Source organism: Vidua macroura, chromosome 15 (assembly GCF_024509145.1).
Source record: "Vidua macroura isolate BioBank_ID:100142 chromosome 15, ASM2450914v1, whole genome shotgun sequence".
In the NCBI taxonomy this organism is placed as follows: domain Eukaryota; kingdom Metazoa; phylum Chordata; class Aves; order Passeriformes; family Viduidae; genus Vidua; species Vidua macroura.
The window spans coordinates 7,603,773-7,620,402 of record NC_071585.1 but is presented as its reverse complement, the minus strand read 5'-3'; the positions used below and the strand labels follow the sequence as shown (position 1 = coordinate 7,620,402).

The 16,630-nt window shown below is 37.0% G+C and overlaps 1 protein-coding gene across 4 annotated transcripts in view; it reads right to left on the bottom strand.

Moving 5' to 3' along the window:
* The window catches only part of GABRB2 (gamma-aminobutyric acid type A receptor subunit beta2), a 145,318-nt gene that overhangs the window by 60,752 nt on the left and 67,936 nt on the right, over positions 1-16,630 (bottom strand). For all 4 annotated transcript variants that reach the window (XM_053991137.1, XM_053991139.1, XM_053991140.1 and 1 more), the window contains one exon: positions 7,875-7,957. In XM_053991137.1, the coding sequence (XP_053847112.1) occupies positions 7,875-7,957 (83 nt within the window). The remainder of the gene's footprint in view (positions 1-7,874; positions 7,958-16,630) is intronic.

Below are 16,630 nucleotides of genomic sequence, written 5' to 3'. Positions count from 1 at the left end.
GCTCTCATCATTAGCAAGATGTGATCAAGAGATGAAAATATTTTATTTTTTAACTTTGCCAAAGCTGCTTCTAAGTCAATTTCTTTGTTATTCCACCAAAGTAAAATAACATTTCCTAGGCTTGTCTACTTGGAAGGTCAACCCTTCCTCAACCCAAATCTAATGTCATAATCAAAACTAAAGATGATCTTATTATTCACTCTGACTTTTACTTGCTGAAACAAAACCAATTAAATTGTTTTCCTGTTCAGATGCAATATTTTGCACTTGAGCATCAGTAAGAAAAAGTAAAGAAAACTTGGAGTTCAGAAAAAAACAAAACTAAATCACCCATACAAAAAAATTACAACCCCGATGAAGAATACAGATATTTATTTTCTTTAACAAGAGCTACTGAAGAAGGTTAAGCTCATATTTGAGAGATAAAATTCCAATTACTATTCTAGAAACAGGACAAATGGACAAAGTGACCCAAATACAGAACACACTCACCAATCTGGTGACTTGGCTTTTCCCTCAAGCAGCAAATTGAATTCTTGTCAGAGAAGGAACCTAACGAGCGTTGCCACATCTCGGCCCAGCCCAGCTGCTGTCCGTGAGGAAACAAGGGACCCTTGGCCAGGGTGGGTAAGAGTTGACCCCATTTTGGTGGTTGAACAGGCCAAAACGCCTACTCAAATTTCATCTGAATCCACAGTTCTGCAGTGACTCAAATATTCATTTTCATTCTTCCCCCACTTCAGTAATTCAGCAAGAGCTGAAGAGCATTAGCAAGAGCACTGGCATTAACTGTTTGAATTGCTGCTATCAGTGACCAAGGGCAAATACAGATCAGACTGACAATAGACTCCAGTGCCCTCCTGCCCCTAGATGTTTTGAAAACTAATCTAAAAAAAAATTACATTAATTCTTTAATGTAATTGATGAAATAAGACAACTGTAGTTACATACAGAGAAGAAGCCCGCTATCTTAGGAAATAAAATTACTGTAGAAACATATTTCACTTCTTTTCACAGGTATGTGATAGTCACAGTTTGCATTGTCTCCTAAAGTAAGAGACCTGAGGTCCAGGGATTCCAGTACCTGATAAATATTACTATTTCATAAAAGCTATATTATGTTGAAGAAACTATTTAATTTTGAAAAAGACAGTAGACTACTTAAGTAACTTGATACCATGCCATTATTAGCTTTTAGTACCACCTCCATCCCTTTCAATGGTCTAAAAATTTTTAAAATAAGACCTAACCACATGTGCCCTCCAAAGAAAATAATAAAAATAAAGTATAATGTCAGATCATACCCTACAACCTGCTAAGGTATGTAACAATATGACATGAATTTTCCAATAGCATGTATAAATACTTATTTTTCTTGACGAAATCACCAGTTACAGTCATCTGAAAAGAATACCAGACCTACAGAAAAAAAAATGCCTAAAGTATAATATTTTATACTAAAGAGATCCTAAAAAATAAAGGTGAATATTTACCTCATAAAATTCATACCTTCTCAAAATAGGATGGTAAAGTGCTAACCCATCAGCTTTCCATACTTCCACATAATTTATTGGATATAAGATTATCAGAGATTTAGTTAGAAATATTTTTTTTTCTTTTGGAAAATATCTTTCGGCACAAGAGATGCCTTCCTGGACATGTAATTTTTTTTCCCAAACCTTAGCAAATACATTTGATGCTTTCTGGATATAGACTTTAAAAAGGGCCCCTTTTTTGTTTCCAATAATCCCTTGATAAAATGCAGGGTTATTTGGAATAAGGAAAAATTTACTCTTGTTCAAGCTGAATATAAAAGACAAAATGCATTAAAAGTTTAAAAACCATTTGATTTTGTTTCTGTCCTTTTGATTATATATGTACTCTATGTTCAACTATAGAATGATAAATAAAGAAGAAAAAAAGGCACTTTAAATTATTAGTTTCCCTGTGGAAATCTATGTTGCCAGTATGGTCTGGGGCTGATAGGCACAGATTAGATATTTGTGTACTGCATTTCCTTTAAGATTTAACTCCAGGTAGCTTGAAAGTGTTAAAAGTTTGTTGCAGAGCTCCTGTACAATTCTTCCTTCATTTGCAAACACTGCATCACCTTGTAAGTGCTATGAGAACTCCCAGAATGCAGAGACTGCTGCAAAGATGTACTGAGATATAATGAAAAAAAGGAAAATACTTCCCCCTTGCCTACCTGTAGGGTAATAAATCTGGGGTGTTATTTGAGCTCCAGCCTGAAAGCCCAACCCTCAGCTGGGTGTGGGTGGGTTTTATCAAAACCCTACAAACACTGGTTCCCTTGCTCACAGCCCACCCTGATCATATGCACTGATGGTGAGCCTGAATTTCCTTCCCCTCTTCAGACTACACAGAAGAATCATCTACTGCTGGGGATTAATTTAGCTCTTCCTGAATCATCCTATCTCCACACTGAAGAGGAGTCAAGGATTTCCTGTTCATTTTCAGTGTGCATTATGCCACTGAAATTATACCTTTTCTCTTCTCAGCATGCTTGAGATGAAATTTCTGAGGACAAATAAAGAACAAAGTACCTGTCCCAAGGAAGCCACACTAGAAGCTGATGGTGCCAAAATGGCAACAGACATAGTGGAATTCATCACTGTTTGCTAAACAACACATATCTCTCCTCCACACACAGTGCTGTACAGGTTGAATTGGCACAGAACCCAAACTAGGAAATCTGGATATGGAGATGATGAACAAGATGAAAAAAGGGGCACTTTGATAAGACCATCTGCTGATAGAGGAATATCCTCTCTGCAAGGACCATGATGCAAAACAGTCTCAAGCTGAAGAGACAAAGGGGATGGAATACACATTAACTTTGATAAAAGGAAGAAAAAAAAATTAACAACTTTTAAAATTCTAGCTGTCAGTGGCCCAAGAGTCATGTGTTTAGCTTTCCACTTAGTGTGCAATTGTTGGAAGTCATGTGTTGCCATGGTATCCTCCTGTGCTGAACACCCCACTGCTGGGGACCTGCAGCTTCTTGCCTGGCATCAAACACACTCGCCTCTAACCCAGAAAAGCCCTGCCTGGTCAGCTCCTGGAGTTCTACCATTTGTCCCATGTGACCTGATTACAGCTTTGATCCATGGCCAGAGCAGCCATCTGCAAAGTACTCAAAGCTCCAGCAAAAGGCTGCTTTGATTTCTTTTCAGCGCCTTAAAAGTACTCATAAAGTCACCTTGAGCACACAAAGATGACTTCTCTTTCTCTTGTTGATGAGATTTCACAGATGATCTGATTAGAAAGTGTTTGGTATTGGGCTGCACTGCCACGGGCAGGAATGGTACTCTTTTTACTCTGTTTCTGGCTTTTTCCAGATTCTCTTACTGAATGGAAGTTTTTAACCTAGTGTGCTTCTCTGGTGGTTTTTGTCATGAAGCAGAAAAAAAATTCTAATGAATTCTGCTTGGAACACTTCAGGCTTTCACATAAATGAAATGTCCTGAAAACAATTATTTCTCATTCATCAGCAAAGTATTGCCCCTGCCTGTGTGCTTTTCCCTGGTCAGTACAGCCACATGGGGAGCTGGCTGTCTGCTAAGGGCTTGGATGTGCTTCGTCCTTAATACACTACGGAAAGTGTTTCTGTGGAGAAACTCAGTGCATTCTTGGTTGTTCCACGGCAACAAAGAAATGTAGAAAATTAAAAACAAAACAAAACAAAAAAAACCCCACTGTCACAAGGTAGATTCTGAATTTTACCTCAGTGTAACATAAATATAGCCAGGCCTAAAACATTATGAAACAATACAAGAAGGAATTGAGTAAATTTTTGTCTTTATGTGGCACCATATAATTGAAATGGACAAAGGTCCAGATATACCACATGAATCTTGAATAATTTTGTTTAAAAATATTCAAAAGAATCACAATTTCTGTTAGGCTGAGGATGTGCAATACGATATCTTATTAGTTTATAGGAATATGAGGTATTCATCAAATTGTCTTGTACTTATTGCCTTTGAGCTCTCACTAGTCTTATGGATGATTAGCTGAGACATTCCTCTCAACAGTTACAATTCCAGAGAGGCAGGAAACAGCAGAGAAATAAAATAATTCTCAAGAATCATCAGAAACTCAGAAATACAAACTGCAGTGCAGAGGTAGGGTGTAGAACAGATAGGTATTTACTAAGTAAATATTCAACTAAAAACCAAAAATCTCTCTGTTGCCTGCAAGTTGGAAAATTAAAAAATTAATATATAGGAAAATTGGTTTCCCTCTGGTATTATAACCCTCAGTATGTTGGAGAATAACAAAAGAAAGGGAGAAGTAGAATAGCTCAGAGTAGGCCCCCTTGGACATGATAGCCCACAGGTATAGAAGTATCTTAGCAAAACTGAATATTCAACAAGCTTCTGCTGTTAAAGGACCTCAGAGTGTAACTAGCTGTACGTGGAGAAAAACAGGATTTCATTTCTCAAAACTGATACTCTTTAAACTAATGGGGAATAGTCCTCTGTTACACTTTCAACATCTCACTAAGACTGCCCTTAAAAAGCTGTCTCTTGCATCTTAATAAATGTTATCACCTCCTCTATGTCATGTTTTATATTTTATATACAACCCTTTTGCACAAGAATTTCTAATTTGCAAATTAATCTATATTGATGCAAATCTAGGTTAACAAAAACTTGATATTGGCCACAAATGTCAGTAAGTATAATGACATGAAGAAAAAAGTAGCCCAGGTATTTAAGAAGGCATTCAATTCTGGCATCAGTAAGAGGATGAGGGGAAGAAAGGAAGGAGGAAGCAGAGAAAGAATAGAAGGACATTAGGGACATTAACATGAATTGAAATGGGATAAAAAATATCATTACAACTCAAATTACCCGACTTGACAATAATTCCTATTTTAAACAACGTATATCTGAGCTGGATTTCATAGAAGTATTTGTTATAAGACTAACAAAGAAAAGACAATTAGTAAAGATGTGTAAAAGATGTGTAGGAAATTGTACTGTACTGAAAGGTCATGCTCAGTAGAGAATGGCTGTAAGCAAAGCTCTTCCTTCTTGACATTAATATTCTTTAGTACTTGTGTGTTGATGAAATTTCTAATGAAACAAAATCAGCAGGCATTGTCAAGACCAAGGATGATCAGAACAAATATAACAAGAACTGGATAACCTTGAGGACTGTAGCAATATTAAGAACACTGATTTATGTGAACAGTGTTATGAAATGCCAAGTCATGTGCTCTTAGCACTATGCAAAAAAATTCTTCAATAAGGTAGCAAGAACCCACTGCTGGAAAATGAGCGAGGAAGGGAAAGACCTTACTGTACTGTTCAGAAAGGACTCTCACCTGTGATATGCAGTTGTGAAGAAAGGCAGAGGTGGCTTTTTGAAGAAAGGCAGGATTAATGCCATAGTGTAATACAGATTTCATCTGGGACATTGTCCATGGTACTAGTTATTCCTAATGAAGAACTAATGCCAGTTCTGCATTTCTCGTAACATACTCCTGCATGAGAAAGCTAAAAAAGACTGGAATACTCAGTTTCATGAAAGGAAGTCTATGAGAAACTACAAGTGTTTTCATTAAATGTCCCAGTAGGGCCAGAGAAGACTGAATTAAAAAGCATTGTAGGTCCAAACAGTGAGTATTAATTTCATGCCTTCATAAGGCGTGAAAAGACTTGGGGTAGGAATTCACAGATTATCTAATCACTACAAGAAAGCAGTGGTGAAACAGCCATCCAAGAGGGTCAGAAGGGCAAAAAACCAACCTTCTTCAGGCATGCAGCTCAACCACTTTTTAGAAGTGATTATGACTTCAACACCTGCATTGAATGACTTGGAAAGTCACTTTCAATCTTATTCATCCTGCCCATCTACCTACCAGCACTTTTGCCTTAAGTGATTCATGAAGAGTAGACACACAGATTTTCATCAAGACAGAATAATGGTTATGAAGATGAATCATTTTCCAAAGCAGTGTGACAGTGCTTCAAAACACAGTTCAAATGTTACTTTATCCACACTTTTTACTGGACTTCATTATTGCAATGACAGGCTGGCTACACTTAATATCCTGATTTAAATCCATTCTACCTTTGTGATGCTACAACAGAACTCAAAAATCCACAAATGACCTCTGCTCCAGCCATCCCAACTTTTATGGTAAATTCAACTTGTACCCTTTCTGTGATATAACAAGCATTAAATTTTCATATTGCATGGAACAACAACTTTGAGTGCTCAATAGCTCAGTTTTTAGGATTGCTTCTTGAAAGATAAGTGATCTGCATCAAACTTCTACTCTAAATCAGATAAAAGGGAAATTTCAATTTACAAGTCCCACGTTCTAAGTCTGGATGAGAACAAGTGCTCTCATTGAAAAGCAGAGACACAATTTTCTGCTTTGCCTGACTGATGTGACAGGTATTTCCTGGGAATATTTTCCAGAGCAGGTTGTAAAAGGATGAGAGGAGGGATATCTACTTTGTGAATCCCAATTAGACTTAGTCATCTCAGCAATGCAGGGAGATGGCAAGACCTTGTTGGCCATTTAAACAATGCTGTAAACAGAGACAGAAGATTTCCTCTGACTCTCCAGCTTCCCATCTTACACACATAATTGGAAAATAGAAAAATACCAGGTCCTTGCTACAAGAACAATTAAAAGACACTGTCACAGCAAAAATTTTCTCAATAAAAATTTCTGTAAGCCTGAATTATGCCAATAGTTTTCTCACACATTATAATCAAGCTAATATATATACTACCTATATACTGGTTGCATAATAGCTGGCTGCAGGTATGAGATCTTGAATCAAATGCTATCAATGGAAATTGTACACAGAACTACAAAAACCCCCAAAGAAACTAGATTTTATCCACTCCCAGAGCAACGTCCACTACTACATTTCCTGCTTGTGAATATCAGTACGCAGAATTTTAATGATAGTCTCAACTCTGTTTAGTTATGCATGGAAATTGTTTCAGGCAACAGTGCCACAAGAATTTTAGCATTTCTGTAAATTCCAAAAAGATGAATGAAATTTGGACACAAATATAAAGCATACTCATAAATGCTTTCTCAAAAGAAGTTCAGCTGTACTGAGTTCTTACCAGGCCGTAGTACATATTAAACACAGAAATCCCACATACTTCATAATACAGAACTTATTAAAAATACACATACTTGTATACTGTAATTAAAATGTTACATTAATCTTGAAAGTTTTTATATAATCTTAGAGTGTTAAATAACATACTTGCAATATTGTCATTATAAAAGTGATCATGAATCTTTTTCAGAGAAAAGAGAGTTTTACTTCACAAGTTTTATCTACATAAGTTCAATAGCCATTAAATCAGTATATATAAACAGACTGTTTACATGCTTTGAAAGTTTAACTGCAGCACAGTGGTTAGGAAAAAAACCCACAAAACACCTATTTCAAGGACAATTCTAACCTCTTGCCATCACTTATAAGTGGAAACAAGCTGCCACACAGTTCAGCAGTAAAGGAGGATAAAGAATTGATAATAATCCTTGTGCTCCTCACATGAACTCAAACAAGGCACTTGAATGAGACTTTTAAAGCTGTAAATTGTCCATCAAAACACAGAATAACTTTTGCTAATCCTTGTGCCACAAATTACTAATCCATCTGGAAAGCTATTTTTTTGCTTGTGTTTACAAGGATCTAAACATCATCTTACAGAAAGACAACTGGGTTAGTAACATGTAAAAAAAAACAAAACAAAACAAAACCAAAAAAACCCTGAATACAAAACCTGAAAAAAACAGAACTGACAGAAATAAAAACTCTAAAGCAGTTGACCAGAGAATAAGTAGGATTTGCAGAAGTACTTACAGCTTTCAATCTCCAGTGTGCAGTTCTGCTCATCCAGCGGATATCTCCGCAGGTCCATCATACAAGCAGCTGTTGTTGTAATTCTGGGAAGGGAAGAGAAGAGCTTGTTAATGTGCAGGTTGTTAATGTGCCTTGTTCCAGTCTTTCCTCGATCACACTTTGGTGAAAGAAGAAACTGTATTGCTACATGACTGATGCTCTGCCTGATTTTGCTTGGATACCCTGTCTGCTGCTTGCTTGTAACCAGTGCTGTCCCAGGGAGGCTCTCCCAGCACAGCTTCCCCTCGACACAGCTGCCTGCTGCTGTGTGCTAAGCACAGCTGACTGGCCAAAGCACCTGGGCAGCCTGCTTCCACACCATGAGAACAATGAGAGCATTGGGCAGCAGCCATTTCTACAAGCTTTCTTCAAGCTGAAAGGCTGACCAAATGAATGAGCTCAAATTGCAAAATCCAGGATGATGATCTCCACAATGGGACCCAACGGGAGTAGATGGAGTGCCTCCAGCACATGCAGACATTAAGACATGACAGGATCAATGTCTTTCCAAGGTACTAATGAGAGACTGGGTGACAGTTTCTTTCTCAAAATCCTGTCTCATGTATGAGGTTTACTACTGGCTTTTCATAGTAGATATTTAGAATGTTCAATAAGAGTTCAAAAACTTCTTGTATGTTGTTCTGATAAAAAGACTTCAAAGAACTCTTTCATTTGATAGTTCTTATTCTTTCTCCTTGAATACCTAAAAATGTTCATTAGTGGCAGAAAATTACAGTTGCCTGGTCAAAATTCACTCAAAATTGACTGTAGCAACCATTCCGGCAAGGCAGAAATTAAGAATCTTCATAAGTATGCTTAACTGTCCTATCCTGTTCGTCTCTTGGAGAAAAGGAACATCTTTTGGAACCAAGTTCTTTCTTCATTCCATATAGGTGTACTCACAGAATTGCTTTGGAAGATATAATGTTTATAATCAGTGTGCATTACCAAAGATGCTTCACAAGAAAGCTTTTTGGAGTGGGACAAAAGCACAGGGGAAAAGGCTCCTTTGGTGCCTCTCAGTGAAAGCCTTCCAGATTTTAACAAAACCAGACTGCTGGGGAATACATGTGTGTTGATTGCAAATGGAGCAAGCAGCAGCACATATTGGTAAAAACACCTCTTGGCAGTTAATACTTGGTTCCTTATTTTTAAATTTAAAGAAAAATCAAAGAAATTTCCCTGTTCCAGTATCAATATAAGACTGATTATTTTGGGGCAAACTTCAAGAAAGGTATAGTGAGACCAGAAAAAAATTACAGCTTGTGTTTCTTGTTGGGTTATGTTTGGGTTTTTTGTGGGGACGTTTATTTTGATTTCCTCAGTATTTCCATACTTAGTTGTATATTATAGCCAGGATTTTACATGAGTTTTGGTAGTTCACAGAGGAAAAGGCAGAGCACAGATTTACAGCCAAGGTTTAAATGCACAAAAGAGTTATGGTAAAAGCTAACCTGGTTGACTACTAAGTTTTCTCAGAGCTTTCTCTGCACTAAACACTTCCTACTAGAGCCTACCAGATCCAAGGGTTCCACACAGACACAACCCCCAGCCCGTGCTACCCTCTGTGAAGTGTCTGTTCCCACTGGTGGAGAACTCACAATTCTCACACATTTCCAGAGGATTTTTGGTGCAAAAAAACCAAGAGTGGCCAAATGCTGCAGACAGTTGGGATAAAAGCTCTGTAGAGAACATTAGGAAATCACTAAAGGACACAACGCCCTGCACCTCACCAGAAAGTAAAGAAAAAAAAAAGTGGCACAGCAAGGAAAATGATTTGTAGAGCAGGGATTTTATCAAGTCAAAAGAGAAGTTTTGAATAACTGAATGTATTTAATTCAACTTGCTTGTTCCTTCCTATCCATAATGCAAATCCATAGAAATACAATCAGTAGTCTGTCCTTTCCTCTCCTCATACCTCCCTCATATTTTTAGCCTGGCTTCTCACATTTATAGCAAAGTAGAAGTTCCCTTTCATCTTCATAATTAATTAAACAGCAAAACTACCTTTGGATAATTCTTAGTGGTTCACAATTCATGGTGATTAGCTAAATCAAATTACCAAAGCAACAGAGTGCAAGGATTACCACCTTGGAATACTTTTAAAGGCAACAGACATGACCCACACCTATTCAGACAGTTCATCTTAGGAGCTGGGAACACTTGAAACAAGCCCAAAGCCTCTCCCCTAGAGCAGAGCAGTTTCAATTTTCACAGCAGGATTAAAAATATTTTTATACAGCCTGTACTAGTGCAAAAAATATAACATTGTGTTTTGCATAAAGTAACCTTGAGAACAAACAGTGAAAAAGTGAAAGCTTTTAAGAAAACAACACAGTGACTCAATGCACTGCAGTCATTAGGGATGATATACAATAACAGGACCCAGAGAGGCACCACATGAAATGAAACACATCACAGAACTGTTTCTCTCATACATTCATCTTTTCATCTGTTGCTAAAGAAAGAGAAACCTTGTGATTATTTTATGATTCCTAACAATGAAAATGAGTTTTCATCTTCCTCTTTTATGAACTATATTTTGAATGTAGACTGATTACAAAGCACAAGAAAAAAGAAACCCCTGAAGCACCACTAAACTAACTACAGTATTATGAAGTAGACCTAGAGAAAACTTCTCATGTTAAAAGAAGCACAGCTACAGCACAAAAAATATGCACTACAACTGACGTGCAGGGAAAGTAAAGTTTGCTGTCAATAATTAAAAATAATTCAGATAAATTCTGAGAAAGCTGAAAATCTGCTCACCTCCAAATCTCTGGAGGGTTTGTGATTCAAAGAAGATCCAGAAATTCTCACTACTTCTTTAAGAGGGCAAATGTGAAGGCCATAAAGAACTTCTTTAAACACTTCCAAACTTAAAGTGAGGCAGAAAATTATACCCCTCTTATAGTACTATCCCAGAAGTGCTAGTAGGTCCTATTTTTCAGTTCTATGCAGGGAACAATTTTTCCAAATCCTATAAATTTTGCTTTTCTGACAAGTTCAAATGGGATTTGAAATCCAAAATAGCAACTTAAATAGTTCTGACATCACTAGTGAAGAAAAAACAGCACTGCAAGACAGGAGAGCAATGCTAATGCCATGTGGAGAAGAACAGAATCCAATTCCCTCTTGGAGCTGCAATAGCTTTGCAAAACTGTGGAGAATAAACAGTAAGAGAAACTTATCTCTGCCCTGGAAGTAGCCCTGACCTACAATTACAGGTTTACAGACACACAGGAATTAGGAGCCAGAGGGTGACAATTTCAGATAGCTCTCCTGAGTAGAGTGGTGGTACAAGAACTCTGTCACACTCTCCTCTCCTGTTCTAGCTCTAACAGACCATGATTCGATGGAGTCAAAGAAAGAGCTGAACCCCATGAAAATACAAAAAGTAATTCTTTCTCTAAATGTATGCACATATATCCTGTTGAAAGCAGAGTGAAATTCTGCTTCTGCTTTGTGCATCTGTAAGCTGACTGAGTCCCCATTAACAGCACCAGGAGCAATCCAAAGAACTCACAGGGACAACAAACTCAATCTCTTTATTGAGGACCTTATAAGAAATCTCTGTGTGTGGTAAAAGAGCATCAGGAACTCTTTAAATAAGTTACTGAAATAATTTACTGCAGCTAAACCCACTGTTCACCTTTGCTTCTTGGAAAAAGTCCTTGTGCATGACAGCTGGAAATACCTGTGACAGCAGCAGCCAGCAGAACCAATTTTAAATACCTGGAAATTCTGTGGGATAAATATCAGTGGGATAAATCTCCTGGATGATAACATTGGATTTAAGCATATGTCAAGGCTGATAGACATACTAACAGATCTACTTTTAAATAAAATAAACTTATTGCTAATTAGAGAGTTCACAGAATTTTTCTCCTTCTGTTTATTCACAGAAAAGAAAAGCTTCCCTTGTGTGATCACAGGTAAAGGGTTGGCTGTAGGAAACTCCAAACAATAATGACATTTCTAAAAATTCAACATTAAATCTCAAAATTCAGCTACTGAATTTTTCAACTATAAATCAACTATAAACTTTCAACTGTAAACAGCATATAGAGTCTCAGTGTAGTTTTCTAGGAAAAGAAGACCAGCTGTTAACGCTACCTAGATCTGTAATGTACTCTCTTTGAACACTACTCCTCAACATTTCCTGAATATTCCAACCTAAATGCCAACAGCTCACTTTTCTTACTCCATTTGGAAGTAATGACATGTAGATATTTCCCCCTTGTTTCTGTAGTGTGCAGTCCTTAGACAGTAAGGTGCTCTCTGAAAGCACTAGGTATATTTGTCATATATACTTAGTGCTTTCAGAGTATATATGCTTTATTTATATACTTATATACACAAGCTGAAAGGCATAACCACAATACAAGTTAAGAATACAAAGGATATTATACTAAAGCATTATCTAAATGTAATACAAGAAAAGAAAAAACTTTTGTAGCTCATAAAACACAGGGAGTCAGAACCCACAAAGAAACTTCGACCTCGTTAAGTTTTGTTGTTGCTGAGATTATTGGTGAAATACCAGATCTTTAAAGGAAACTAAAACCTGTATGCCTCTGATCTTTCTTGGGAAGATGTTCTGAATTTCTCTGCTGAAGTACAGCCTATTGTGCCATCTGCATGCCAGAAGGGAAGTGTCATGGAAAAACAGAGAACTGGGCTCTTACTTGGTAAAAGAATTCTGTCACAGAAGAATCAGAATTTTGCTGCAGGGTTCCAGTCCATCTTCTGCTATATGCTATAGATGTAGCTCTATAAATTGTTCTTTAAGTGAGATAGCATTTCCTACTATCCTGTCACTGTGTCCAAAATTCAGCCATAGCACCATCGTAATTTAAGTCCTTGCAAAAAGCACACATCACATCACACTGCAGTAAAATTTTCTGCTACAATAACCTCAGCTTTAGACTGAATTCATTCAAACCTTTCTCTGAAGTAATAGGTTCTTCTCCAGGAAATAACACCTACATAAAATGGCAGAAAAGCTCAGAGGAGCACTTCATAATTTTAATATTTTATCACTGAGAAATGTATCCTTGTCTTGCAGCATTCACTTCACTTCTCCCTTTCAAAAGAAATAAATAAAAAGGAGTATGCTGAAATACTGCAGGACTTACAGAAAATGGAACAACATAAGCATGATCAGTAGTATCAAACAAGCAACGTTGGAATAAAGAGTAGTATGAAACAAGCAACCTCCAACTGTCCAGAGTTCACAGTCCTTTTGCTTTACTAAACATCACTGAAAACCTGAAAGTCTTACTTTCAAATATTTCACAAAACATGCTTCTTATTCTGGTTGGGAAAATTCATGTCTACTTCATTGCGTGTCAGCATTGAAACAAGAAGTGCATTATTTCACTTTCTTTCTCTTAAAAAAATTATATTGTTACCATCCAAGTCACACTGCATAAAATAAATCATATCTACAAAACATTTTTAAACCAGTTTTTCTGATATTACACCACATTAAATACAGACTCTCAAACTAGGCAAGAGAGCTAGAACTTTTCAAGGGGACATATGAATTTGGTGAGTTTTTAATCAGTTCTCACCACCTAAAATAATGTGCTTAGCTCTAACAAGTACATTGCACTGTAAACATACCCTATACTAACAATTTTTATTGCTGACACAACCTGCACCTCCTTCTGTTAGTGAGGATCTTGTGCTCTGGATAATGAGCTCACACAGAAGCTGCAGCCACTTGATTATGTTCTTAATCCATGGTTTCTGTGTATTAGATTTATTAGATGTATTTGATGTATCAGATTCCAGGAAACTGAGTGGAAGGTGTTTTCACTCTTCTGGAGGAAAAAAGTTCTACTTAAGTTAAAAACTAATGTGAAAGTCAAAACAGTCTTCAGTAAGAAGTTTTATTGCAGATTGCAATAAGATTGCAGCTTATTTAGTAATTCTTACAGAAGTAGTAAGATAAGAGCCCAAAACTCTCATTCCTCTGGCTTTTGTGAGTCAGACACTCATTTCCCACAGGAAAATGTCAACAGAAATAATAAATGCAAGTGGAGTCTTAATGAGCAGAATTACTTGCAGATCCAAAAAGGTGGGAAAACCAGTAAAAAACTCTATGGTACAGACCAGAAATTATTAAGTTTCTTTCAACAACCTTTACAATAAAGCACTAACCCATGCAATTCTTACAAAACACTGAAACAAAAGAAAAATGAACTCTCCCTGTCCTAAAACAGGAGTCACACTTTAAAAACAATCAAACAGGGAGACAGTTAAGAGTCAGCATGAAGGTGAGCTGCAAAAAGCATGGTAGAATACCAGACAGGTTATTACTACCTAACTCAATTTTTATTAGAAATTTTTATCCAACACAAAGTGGAATGCAAAGAGAATTGCACTGCCTCTGTGTAGGATTTCTATTAGACCATTTACTTTCCATGCCTTTTCTCCCATTAGACAATCTCCTATATACTTTGCATTTCTAGCAAAAAAGGAAAGCTCACAAATATTTCCTCTTTTCTGCTCTGAAAGAACTTCACTGGAGCTAGTAATGAAGTGTTCACTCAACTTAATATCTTCTTCTATTTTCTGTCTATAGACAACCTGACCTTCCCTAAATGCATCAGAAACTATTTCAGTAGCATGTCAAAGTAACACGGCACACATAACCATGATTTGCTCACCACAATAGAGAATGAGTAAAGGAAAAATCCTCCTCCAAGCAGATCCACAATGACATCATTATGTATCAACACTGCTGCCTTGCAGTTACCACCATTGCCCAAGATGTCGAGTGCCCCAGTTACTGAAACTTTCTAGAGAACACTGCACTAGGCCACCTCTATCCATGACCAAGTCTTAGAAATATGTAGATTTTAAATTTTTTTTTTCTTTTTTTTTTTTTTTTTTTTTTTGGTTCTGCTTTTCTTGATGTCAAAGAGGATGGTGTTCTCCCATTCCTTACTCCCTGAATAGGTCTCAAACCAAACTGTCATTCACCAGATACTCAGTTTAAAAAAACAGAGCATGCCATGCCATCTCCCAAAGTAAGAGCCACAGATCTGTGTCCCAGGGAAGCACATCCTGAGCAACCTGAGCCACTGCAGCACAGCCCCCTCAGCCCCTGCATCTGGAATGTGCTCTCTGCTTGTTACAGAGTGCTCTTGCAAAATGCATCTCCACACTTACCTCTGGTAACACATCCTCTTTCATTCTCTGAGAGGTGAGCCACTATCCAACAGCTGTAGAAAATAATTTTATTTTTAAGAGAGTTCCCATGAGAGCTGGAAACACATGCAGTTGCTAAGCTCATCAGAAGGAGAATGATGTAGCCAAAATCTCCTCTGTCCCCACCTTCCCTCTTCCCTCATGCATCTTGGAGGCTTGAAACAGTGCCACAAGCAAAAAAGAGAATGAGAAACTGTCCTGTTTTGTCCTGCTATTGCACAGGCTGATTACATCTCCTGTAATCATTCAGTAAAATAACTTAAATATCCTTGTAACTGACTATTGTCATGAGATCAATATCTCTAGCTTTGCAAATACATATTTCAGCTTATTTCTGATATTTAGGGCAGAGTAAGAGACACATACCCAAATATGTAATTTTACCGTACTGACATTCTTTCAAATATCACTGTAATATCAACTGTCAATAAAGGCAGAACACAAACAAATAACACACATGATCTTAAAGCTCCAAAGCATCTGAAAGCCCTCAGACTTTATGTCTGCTATGCTAATGTATTACACTGCCATTGGCTAGATTAGCACACTGACACTAATATCTCAGTGTGCTATTAATTTTATTGAATGAGCATTATTTGTAGTTAGTAGATCATAATGCTTCATCCCCCTGTGGCAATAAGGGGATGGGGATGGTGAAGTGCATGGGTAGGTTGTGATTTCCACAGCAGATTTTTTTAAAATAAAAAATTCTGCAGTGCACAAAAATGTGTGTGTGCATATATATATGTATGTATGAACATATATATGTACACATATATATATAATGATATATATATATGTATGTATGTGTATCTCATTTCTACTGGTAAAATAGAAGGTAATATAAGGGTTATTATATTTCAGTGAGAATGAGACTGTCCATACTAGATTTATCTTGCATCTACAAAGCCAGTGCACATAATACTAATTACAAGCATGTTTGCATATCCTCACCTGATCAGCATCTCCAGGGGCTGTGTAAAATCTTTTAAAAGGAAACAATAAGAAACCAGCTTCCCCTCCCTCTCCTGCCCCTTCCTTCTGACTGCAAAATTCATGACTTGATACTTTAAAAACCGTATCTTTCAGGACTCAACTCAAAGGAAAATGGAACCCCTCATTTGAAATACTTAAAAGTATCTTTCTTCCATATATACAGTGGGTCTCAAAGTATATGAAAGCATGATTTAAAAAGAAAACAAAAATAGCTCTGAAACACAGAACAATTGAATCAACTGTGCAGCCATACCAGTTAACATTATTAATTCCATTTTGTGTTCATATTCATAAGTAACAAGCAACACATATACATTCACACACAAACACATATACATAACAACATAAATAACATATGCTCCTTCATCATACCTGATGAATGCTCTAACTTTTAGGGCTTATCCCTGCAGCTGTATTTTCCTTTTTTTTGCGGCCAAATACCATTTTAAATCCCTGCCAAACAGGGTAACAAGGATTGGCTGACAGCGATTGGGAAGTAT